The sequence below is a fragment of the Squalius cephalus genome (genome assembly GCF_949319135.1).
Source record: "Squalius cephalus genome assembly, chromosome: 23".
Lineage (NCBI taxonomy): Eukaryota > Metazoa > Chordata > Actinopteri > Cypriniformes > Leuciscidae > Squalius > Squalius cephalus.
The window spans coordinates 15,123,870-15,134,859 of NC_137144.1; the positions used below are offsets into that span (position 1 = coordinate 15,123,870).

General features: G+C 35.9%; 1 protein-coding gene across 2 annotated transcripts in view; it reads right to left on the reverse strand.

The window, feature by feature from the left end:
* agbl2 (AGBL carboxypeptidase 2) overlaps positions 1-10,861 on the reverse strand; it is a 15,918-nt gene extending 5,057 nt beyond the window's left edge. For both annotated transcript variants that reach the window (XM_079859588.1, XM_079859587.1), the window contains exons 1-20: positions 10,644-10,861; positions 10,412-10,475; positions 10,176-10,325; positions 8,088-8,273; positions 7,029-7,136; positions 6,785-6,935; positions 6,448-6,681; positions 5,063-5,468; positions 4,798-4,940; positions 4,362-4,521; positions 4,150-4,276; positions 3,945-4,045; positions 3,742-3,854; positions 3,547-3,613; positions 3,359-3,463; positions 2,003-2,089; positions 1,743-1,856; positions 1,562-1,619; positions 1,262-1,462; positions 1,139-1,172 (exon numbers count right to left, since the gene is read on the reverse strand). In XM_079859588.1, coding sequence (XP_079715714.1) covers positions 1,139-1,172; positions 1,262-1,462; positions 1,562-1,619; positions 1,743-1,856; positions 2,003-2,089; positions 3,359-3,463; positions 3,547-3,613; positions 3,742-3,854; positions 3,945-4,045; positions 4,150-4,276; positions 4,362-4,521; positions 4,798-4,940; positions 5,063-5,468; positions 6,448-6,681; positions 6,785-6,935; positions 7,029-7,136; positions 8,088-8,273; positions 10,176-10,325; positions 10,412-10,475; positions 10,644-10,649 — 2,615 coding nt within the window. In that variant the 5' untranslated portion in view covers positions 10,650-10,861. The remainder of the gene's footprint in view (positions 1-1,138; positions 1,173-1,261; positions 1,463-1,561; positions 1,620-1,742; positions 1,857-2,002; positions 2,090-3,358; positions 3,464-3,546; positions 3,614-3,741; positions 3,855-3,944; positions 4,046-4,149; positions 4,277-4,361; positions 4,522-4,797; positions 4,941-5,062; positions 5,469-6,447; positions 6,682-6,784; positions 6,936-7,028; positions 7,137-8,087; positions 8,274-10,175; positions 10,326-10,411; positions 10,476-10,643) is intronic.
* Between the last annotated feature and the right edge of the window lie 129 nt (positions 10,862-10,990).

A 10,990-nucleotide genomic window follows, 5' to 3' on the forward strand; every position in this document is an offset into this window, starting at 1 on the left:
TCACGGGCATCATTTGTAGTGGCCTATTCACAAACTGTTTGCTCAAGCATAGCGTTTTCTCAGAGTTCACTGTGTGCTTTCTACCATGCACAAAAAAAAGTCACTGAACTTTTGCTGTGTAATTGTAACAATGAGCACTCAAACACACCAAACCAACAATTACTAAAAACACACACAAAAACTGATTTTGCACGGGCATTTTTTGCACTAGTCTATCTATAAATTACAGAAACGTCTGTCTGTCTGTCTGTCTGTCTGTCTGTCTGTGTGTGTGTGTGTCTGTCTGTGTGTCTGTTAACCGCATATCTCTCGAACCGTTAGTCCGATGGATTTCAAACTTGACAGGTGTCTCGCTACGGTCACGAGTAAGTGCAGTGCCAAGTTTGACGTTGTTTGGATGAGAAATGCTAAAGATATCGTTAAATATATCATTTTTAAAAGGTTGTGGTTTAAAAATAAACATTCTGACACTAGAGAGTTGTATCGGTCAAAGAAGCCCCAAGAAGGTTGTGGTTTAAAAATAAACATTCTGACAATCTGTCAGCTACACTGTTTACTTCTGAATATTATAGTTTGGTTCCAAAACGTGATAAATCCATTTTGATTAATTGGAGTAAAAATGTGTTTTCTTCACCAAGAAACCAACAATTACTAAAAACACACACAAAAACTGATTTTGCACGGGCACTTTGCTCTGCTCCCTGAATCGACACGCTTATTCATTTGTGGATGTTAACTGAATCTATATGTCAGCTATGCTGTTTACTTCTGAAGATTATATTTCATTCTGGTGCGCTAAACGTTATCGCTACTGTGTAATAGTAGCCTATGCTATTCGCCAACTAAACATATCCTATTCAATGCGTTCACAGTCTCTTTCACGGGTATCATTTGTAGTAGCCTATTCACAAACTGTTTGCTCAAGCATAGCGTTTTCTCGGAGTTCACTGTGTGCTTTCTACCATGCACAAATAAAAATGTCACTGAACGTTTGCTGTGTAATTGTAACAATGAGCACTCAAATACACCAAACCAACAATTACTAAAAACACACACAAAAACTGATTTTGCACGGGTATTTTGCACTAGTATTATAAAATAGGTAAATCATGTCATGTGATGTAGTTAGCCTACTTACCTCCTCTGCATAATGTCTGAAATATGAGATCTTTCTGTGAGACAGCGAAATGATAAAGATGTCATCAGTGTGGTCAAAATGTTGATGAAAAGCTGCCTGTCAGTAATAAAAAAATATATATACCTTTGATTTTTGGTTGGGGTCTGAAATCGGGGTAGAAGGGCATTGTGTAGGATTGGACTGGTATAGTCAGAGCTCTTTCTCTGAAGGCTGGTACAGACGGACATCTTTTATGACCTCCAGTAACTAAGAGGGTCTGCCGTTGCAATTGCCCCTGGGGGGCAGATGAGGTAGTGTGCTGATTCGTTTTGTCCCCAGGATTAACTGAAAAACATGACATTTTCATGAAAAAAACAGACTTCATGAACTTCTCTTGATGGAAAAGAAAGCATATGATTCATTTTTATATATTTAAGTATCTACCTGAGACAGAGTGCCGAAAAGATGAAAAACCATTGCGCAAATTGGTGGCAGGCGCAACCTGGAATAAATAGGCTATCTTTTTGTTTGTTGTTCCATGTATTCTATCATATCTTAAATCATTTGATGGTCAAATAATTTAATTTGATGCCTGATAATGTAAATATCTATTCAGATCAGTTACCTCATCTAGTCTGTTCCCCCAATGATCTGCAACATTATCTAGAACACCTATGCGAGTGGTGGGATGAGGGATCCAAGACCTCACAGTCTGATTCGCCCTGACTGAAATTGGCACCTACACATCACAGAGAATATATCGTTTTATCCATTTTATTGAGTTTAAATCCTATTTCTTAGGTATTTTACATCATACAGCACCCATTTTTGTGTTTTTGCTGATCAATTTGGACCATATGCACACAAAGAATGTGGATTCATTACCTTTTGTTTCTTTGTGTCCTTCATATAGCCCATAGTTTTCTCTTGGATTCTCACTTTGACTGCATCTTCACTTGAGGTCACAGGATCCTTCAGAAAGGCATACAGCTATTAATGATTACACTTCTAATTGAAACCATATACTTACTTTAAAATACATTTTAAATAAGTTTTAAAACAATGAAACTTTTACACCTATCAAATACATTTATTATTTATTTCAATGCATACATGTATTTATTTAAAGGGGCTATATGTAAGAAGAATTTTTCTTAAAGGACAAGTTCGGTATTTTACACTTAAAGCCCTGTTTTCAGATTGTTTCTGATGAAATAGAACGGTTAAGATTAAAATTTGGACACATGCTGCTGGCCCGAGAATTTTCGGTTTCTTTCGCTTTCTCCCCCACCTCCACAATGGCTGCATAGGTGCACTGGAAGCATCTTTTGCAGCGATTTTTGTGTGAGCATATCAGTGAACACCCCTGACCACTCGGTGAGTTTCACGTCTTTGTAAACGAAAGTTTAATGCGTTTTAGGAAGGATTGTTCCAGTGCACCTATGCAGCCATTGTGGAGGTGGGGGGAAAGCGAAAGAAACCGAAAATTCTCGGGCCAGCAGCATGTGTCCAAATTTTAATCTTAACCGTTCTATTTCATCAGAAACGATCTGTAAACAGGGCTTTAAGTGTAAAATACCGAACTTGTCCTTTAACTTTTATTTGTTTGCCAACATGTGAACTACTTATAACAAACCCCTTGTATCAAAACAAAATATCAACCTTGAAAATCAATCTTTTAATGTTGTTTTTAATGTCTATGTGGTGTTTTTAATATGCTTTAAGACAAACCAAGTGCAAATTCATAAGTCAACACCATTGCTGAGTATTTTCTCCTGCAGTGAACCAAAGACAGTCTCAAAAACAAGGTTTGAAATCGCTGGTGTTTCTGACGTCACAAACTACATTGTAACCAATCATGTCAACATGTGATCGTTAACGAGTGGATCTTTGAGCTGGTTTGAGTGAGTGGAGGCGGGGCTAATTTGCATATTCATAGAACCGCGTATACTAAATGAGGCAAGGGTGTAGAGTTACATTCAAGCTATTTTAAGGCAAAGTTAACTTGCAAAGGTATTTCCAACTTTTTACTTCTAGGCAAAGAATGAAAAAGAACTTCGCTGTGATTATATTGGGGCCTTGAATCGTGTTCAGTCTCGTGTACGTTATGTGTGCACAAGTGCGAGCACAAGCACTAAGTTGCTGGCTGCAGTTCACTTGACGGCCACCGGTTTTTACCGGATTTTTAGATCATAATCAATTAGAAATAACCTATAAAAATGCATATTTAGTAAGACCTACCAAATGTTTGATGTTCCTGTGAATAATTGTGGGTCCTGCACTCCGTACTCGTTCTTGCCGGAGTCTGTTTCTTTCTTTACGGCTTCTTAGGTGTTTTTTCTTTCCCTGTTTTTGTCACAGAGCAATAAAGGAAAATTGAGAAAAATCATCTTAAGGATGTCACTGAGAGTGTTTGTGGCATACTGCACCTTGTTTGTGGCATTTAAAAGATGAACAGGAAGTCCATCTGATTCGGTACTGTTTGATCCACTTGTGCTGCACATAACATCAACATTGTGAAATAACTGATAGGGTTTGTTCTGACATGGAGTTATCAAATGTTCACAAAAAACATATTTTAATGGAATATGTTTCAAATAGTTTTTATTTGACTGTACTTTTACCTGGACTCGATGTCAATGTCAGACAGATCCTCTAAAGAGTCCACTTCTCTTCCCAGCTTCCGTCTGACCTCTTGTCTCAATAACACCCTTAACTCCTCCAGACAGTGTGTAGTCTGTTTAAAATGCATTAAATGCAATTTTTTCAATCAATTATGTGGTTTCAAAGCAATATTAAAAATGAGTAAAGCTCAAAGACAGGCCACCTTGGCTGGGTCGGGGTCACAAAAGTCAAGTAAAGTGTCACAAAAGCAATGGCCCATTGATTTCAGGTCCTGCGTGCTGAAGTGTGTTCCTTTCCTGTCCCCTACAAATGAATACAAAACACATGAACGCGCACAGCCAGGGTACAGTCTGCAAACCTTTCACATTAAGCGTTGGACAACTTTTTTGATAACTTGAAGTACGTACCCAATGTTGAGCCTCCGAAAGTAGACTCCATTGTGTAGCTGTTCCTAATGCCTAGTCTCCACATGACGATGCGGCCGGTGCCCTCTTTGCTTTTATGCATTTTGAACTTGCAACTCCTAAAGGAAAACTAAAAGACAAAAGCATTCATTCAAAATTTGGACTTTGCATGCATGAGATGCCATGCGATTACAACAATGATGGCCACAGCTAACCTTGTCTTTAGCATTCTTGCTCATCATCAGCGGGAAAATGCGTTCTTGAAGACACTGGGAGGCATCTTTCCGATCATTACATCCATACATGAACACATTGTTTTTCCTGCTATGACCATGAAAGTCACAGTAGACCACCACTTCTCTTTCGGCAAGCAACCTGTGGATTCATCAAATTAGCCATGGTCACATTTACCATTGCCAAATCCAATCATTCCAATAGGAATCTGTGTAATGTGTGTTTCGTGTGAGAGTGAAAGATTTCCTCATGCAGATTCCACTCGTGTTCAAGTTCACACGAATTCCCTGTGCCAACCAACAGAAAGCTCAGAAAGCATGCTTTGAAAGTGACATCTGTGTGCACCTTATTTTAAATTTAGCATACACAAAATGTGTCGCATTAGCATGCTAAAAGAGTGGCACAATCATCACTCACCTTTTCACCATGTTGCGAGTGTACCAAATACAGGGGAAAGAGTCGCGCAGCAGACTGCGGTAGTTTCGGTTCAAATCGCGGCCTGTGAGTGAGCAGCGGTAGTTTCCCACCACCACACCGTCAGGGTTTAGCATCGGTATAACCTGCGGCCAGAACATCCGTTACTGTGGTAATCCAACTGTTTACATTTCGTGAAGCACTTGGCATGAAATTTTCTTTTCGCCAAAACCCATTCTCCATCCGTGCCTTGCCCTCCTTCCCTCACCTTAAAGACAAAAATTTCCCTCAATAAACGAGCATCAGGCAAGTCGCTCAGCAGGAACTCCAGAAAGCCCTGCATCATCCAAGAGCCGTTGGTTTCTCCTGGGTGCACCCGTGCCGTCACGACGACTGCCCGCTTGGCTTTCCGTTCTGCTAAGCTGCTGGACGGTGATGTTACAGTCAACACATACACCGCATTCCCCGCCAGACTACGGCAGAGCACCCGCAGTTTACAGTAAGCTGCACGGACAGGGTCTGAGATGACCTCATGCAGGTAATGCTGAAGGTTTGAATATGTATAAGGGTAGCTATGGGCCAGGTAGCAGGTGTCACCGTCATAAGGGAACTCCAGGGTCCAGGTGAGGGAGTACAGCGCTTTACCATCCTGCTCAAGGTTGTTTCTGTAGTACCTAAACGACAGTAGTTGGGTCAATAATAACACCCACCCTTTTTTGTCCTGATCTATTAATAATTTATATATGCCATTTCAACATACAAAGACTTGAATACACCTCATGTTTGGTGAGCATGTTTGTAATTTCTGAATTAAAATTAATTTTAATATTTTTTGGGGTGCATAAAGCCAATAATTGCAGTGTCCTGATATCATAAGATCATGCTTTGGTAAATCATAATTATGAGATAAAAAAGTTACAATTATGAGATACTAAGTCATAATTATGATAGAAATGTCAAAATTATGACACAAAATGTCAAAATTAAGAGATGCTAACTTAACTACTATAAACTCTAAATTGACACAAAAGTCAATTATGATAAATGGCTTTTGTCATAATTACAACTTTCTATCTCAGTAACTCATCATTTTGACTTTTTATCTAATAATTCTAATTTACCCTCATAATTTCAATGTTTTATCTCATAATTATGACTTAGTGGCCTGGTTTCACAGACAGGGCTTAGATTAAGTCAGGATTTAGCATTAGTTCAAAGGACATTTAAGTAGCTTTTATGAACGTGCCCTAGAAAAAAAAAGCATTAGTGTGCATCTTGAGACAAAACATATCTTAAAACAAATATTTTAAGATATGTCAGTGCAAATTGCTTTCAGTTAAAACAGCTCAAACATGCATTTTAGTCGGGGACTAGGTTAAGCCTTCTCTGTGAAACCGGGGGTATATCTCGTAATTTCGACTTAGTATCTCATCATATCAACTCTTTTTGTCAATTAATTGTTTTATGTCATAATTATGATTTACGAAAGCATGATTTTTTTTCTTTTGTGGCAGAAATGGGCTTCCAACTAGTTTTTAAAAATATTTTTCTATTTATTAATCGTGGACATATTAGAATATAACTGAGCCACAACTTTTTGTGTCTTCACAAAACATTACAATGAGAACATAGAGACAAATCACTATTTGTCACCTGATGTTGGTTCCTGCTCGATGCCATCCTTCCCTCTTCAGCCAGGCAGCGTGTTCAGAGTAGAGTAACGGGCGCATACCGGCACCATACAGACTGCTGGACTTCATCAGGTTGATGATGGTGAAGCGATAGGTGACGCCTGCCCTCATGTTCCTCACCCGAAAGTAGAACCACTGAGTGTGCTTAGTGGTGTACAAGTCAGTACGCAAAGTCAGCTCATAGTTAAACTGACCACTGGAACACCCAGATCAGACAGGTTTACATTAAATCAAGATATACAGGCTCTGAAAAGACAGATAAGTATTTATGGGAGTGTTTATGAAGCTGTCTGACTCACACTTGCACTGCTTTTTGTAGGTTTCCACTCTCAAAACGAGACTCGAATGCTAGCGTAGGCTCCTCCTGATGGTTGGCACAGGATGTGGCACTTTGAATGGGTCCTCTGCTCCCACCCACACGAGAGTAGGTGAAGTAGAAGGTTTTTGTGGCTAAAATGGTGCGGTGAACCAAGAAGTGAGGATATAAAACCACAGTATGGAAGTTGCTAGAGGTTTTCACACTGAGAAAAGTATTTTTCTTACCTGGGTCTATGCAGTAGACAGTGTTTCCTCTCACCTCTCCTACTGACATGGGAGCCTGCTCCTCACCTGTTGGCTGACAGAACGGCTCCGGCTCTGAGGGGTCCCATTCTGATTTTCAAAAGATATATAAGAAATGGAGGGTTTAAAGCCCTCATTTATGAATTAAGACGCACAAAAAGATTGAAAAAATCTAGTTTCAATAGGGTGAAACTTTAACTTAATTTTAATTATAATTTTCAAAAATGTTTTAAAATATATTTTGCAAGGAAAAAGAATTGTAATAAATATCATGAATTGTTTGTTCATAATTATTATCAGTTTTGGGCAAAAATCACATCAAAATGGGGTGTAGTTTAAAATGGGTGAAACTGTATTATTGTCAAACATGTTTTTAAATATATTTTGCATGGTAAAAAGTATTTTTGTAATTCATATGTCATTCATTTTGGGTGAGTCACATTACATGACCTGAACACAACCTGAACTAAACTTGTCTTGTCATAAAAATATCTAAATATATGATATTTAGACTTATTAACCTATGATATCATATCATGTAAATTTTTCCTGCATGTTGGTTGCACAACATGACATTTATTTGGCATATAAATGTTAAAAATAAATAAATAATATATATATATATATATATATATTCCTTTTTTCAAAGGAATAATAAAGGATTACGTCAAAGAATATGTTTTCCTTTTTTCTTCAGGATCATTTTCATTTTTGACTTTTCTCTCCAAAAAATAGACAAAATAATTTTGAATCACAAATTTAAAAAAAAAATCCTTCATCAAAGAGTTCTTTGTATGGCTAAATTGCACTTTTTATGTTTTTTTTATATATATTTATATATATTTATATATATTTTTTATATATATATATATATATATATATATATATAAATTCACAGATTCTGTGTTCAGAAAAAAAAGTGCCTTCACACAAATCACTAAAGATCCAGTATCAGTCTGACAATATACTGTATTAATATACTGCATTAACTGTGTTTAAAGAAGTTAAAAACTTTTATTTTTGAACAAGCTAAACTGATACCTATATGCTGTACTTTGTCACGGATCACTTCACATTCTATGGGCCAGCGGACGCCCTGGAATGGACAGGAGGTAGATGGGATTGTGAAGAGGTCCAAAGGGTCCCTTAGTCGTGGAATGGGCCGCTCCCCGTCAAAGTCAAAAACAAGCTGCCGGGTTTTAAGAACTTTGTCTAAGGTGAAAAAACCTTGAGGAAAAAAGATACACACATACATACTAAGGCAAAACCTATTAGCCAACAGACATGCTGTAGTTAAAAGACATGTGAGAAGCATCCGTCACCAGCAACGATTATCGACATTACCCATGTAACCAAGACACATCACAGGTACATGCTCCCTAAAACAATTATGCGCTCTTAGTGTCTGAATCTTTTATAAAGGTAATGAATTTCAAATGAGATTTAACTGGTTAGACTCAAGTGTTACGGATTGTGTGGCAACTTGAAAGAAATAAATATATGGCGCAATTTAGGTGGCAATGGTGATGTCACAGCATATGGCATCTTTACATGAGATCAGCTCTATTTAGTCTTGTACGCTACAATATTTAAATTGACATATCATATCATGCTTCATTATGGAAGGCAATTTCACCAAATTAGAAAAACAAATCATGCTTTGGTAAATCATAATTATGAGATAAAAAGTAAAAAAGTAATCACATCATGAAATAAAAAGTAAAAAAAAAAAAAAAAAAAACGAAAAAAGTAAAAAAATAAGTCAAATAAAAAGTCGAAATTGACATAAAAATCATAATTTTGAGAAAATAGTCTAAATAATTACACACTAAGTCAAAAGTATCAGGTAAAAAGACAAAATTATGACAAATCAAGATTATGAAATAAAACATACCCTAATTATGACTTTTTATCTAAATTGCAACTCTCATTTTCAAATCTCAATTTCAAAATCTCATAATTCTGTCTCATAATTTTGACTTTTCTCATAGTTATAAGTATCTCATAATTTCAAAATAATGTTGAAATTATTAGATTTAAAAAGTCCAAATTTTTCAAATGTATCACAAACTAAACTGAAATTATGAGGTAAAAAGACAGTTATGACATCATGAAATAAAGTCAAAACTATGTAAAAAGTAAAAAATATAAGATATAAGACTAAGTCATAATTATGAGAAAATAGTCAAAATAAAAGGTAAAAAGACAAAATGATGACAAATCAAGATTATGAGATTTAAAAAGTGATGGCTTTTCATAATAATTATGACTTTTTATCTCAATTTCAACTCAATCTCATAATTTTGACATTTTTCTCATAATTTCAGCTCGATCATAATTTTATCTCATATTTTTTTACTTTTAATCTCATAATTATTTCTTAGTTTCTCAATTTTAAAATAATGTTGAAATTATTAGATTTAAAATGTCAAAATTTTGACATACTTAGACAATTATGTCAAATTTATTACAAACTAAGATGAAATTATGAGATAAAAAGTCAGTTATGACAGTAAAAATTATGAGAAAAGCAAAAAAATATAACATATAGGACTAAGTCATAATTTTGAGAAAATAGTCAAAATCATTACCTAAAGTCAAAATTATCAGTTAAAAATACAAAATTATGACAAATCAAGATTATGAGATTTAAAAAGTGATGGCGTTTTTATAATTATGAATTTTTATCTCAATTTCAACTCTCATAATTTTAGCTATTCTCATAATTTCAGCTCGATCATAATTTTATCTCATAATTTTTTTTACTTTTAATCTCATAATTATTACTTAGTATCTCAATTTCAAAATAATGTTGAAATTATTAGATTTAAAAAGTCCAAATTTTGACATCCTTAGACAATTATGATATAAAACGTCAAACATTTGACACAAACTATGAGATACAATTACGATATATATATTTTTTAATTATGTCTCAAAATTATGAGATAAAAAGATGAAATTATGACAATTAAGTGGAAAGGTTTACATCATAATTCTGACTTAGTAGGTCATGAGTGATTACATTTTATATCATAATTATAATTTACCTAAACATGATTTTTAACGTTGCAAAATGGGATTCCATACTTCATAGAACTGTCAATAGAGCCAGTTTTACATATTTACTTTGACATGGCTTGGGTTCCTCTTGTTCCTCTTCTAGGTTGGAGTCATTGCTCTCAGATGGAGAGTTGATCGTGTCTGAGGCAGTTGAATCTTGGTTTTCCTCCCACTCTCTTTTAAATGGGACACCAGAATGCATAGAGGAGCCGTTGTCTATACAGAAATAGAAAAATAATATGTAATGCTATATTAGAGGACAGCTGGTTTAACCCATCCAAAGGTTGACTTGAATGACTTACCTGAGAGGAAGCCATAATGCTGAAGATGGAGCAAAATGAATCTCTCGTATGAATCATCTGGTTTCTTTTGGTCAACATGATAAGAGAACAAAGAAGTGCGTTTAAATACAAGCAAAGGGGCAGCAGGTTAACTGGCATTGAGTATCAGTGAGCTGGCATGTTAACTAACTGGGTAATATTAGACTGTAACCGTAGAGTGCAAAGCAGCAGTAAATTTTGAGCCATCACTCACCTGCATTCCCGAACCTCAAAGCAATGCGAGTGCACGCGGGTCATTAAGTCATCGTAAACAACGCTAAACAACTGTACAGTTTACAAGCGCTTGACAAGATATCAAATAACACCGCTGGTTAGTTAAGAATACCTTGTTTTAATCCGCCAAGAAAAACTGCGTGTTATTCTAAATTAGTATTTTAAAATAAATATGGCCCTAGTAGAGAGCTAAACAGTTACACTTTTTGATGCAAATCTCATCGTTACAATTATTGTTGAGGCGCCATAGACGCCATTTGTGTCACGGTTGCCATGGGCACGACGCACGTTTCCTGTGTAAAGCACGCTGCAAAAACGTAAAACTTG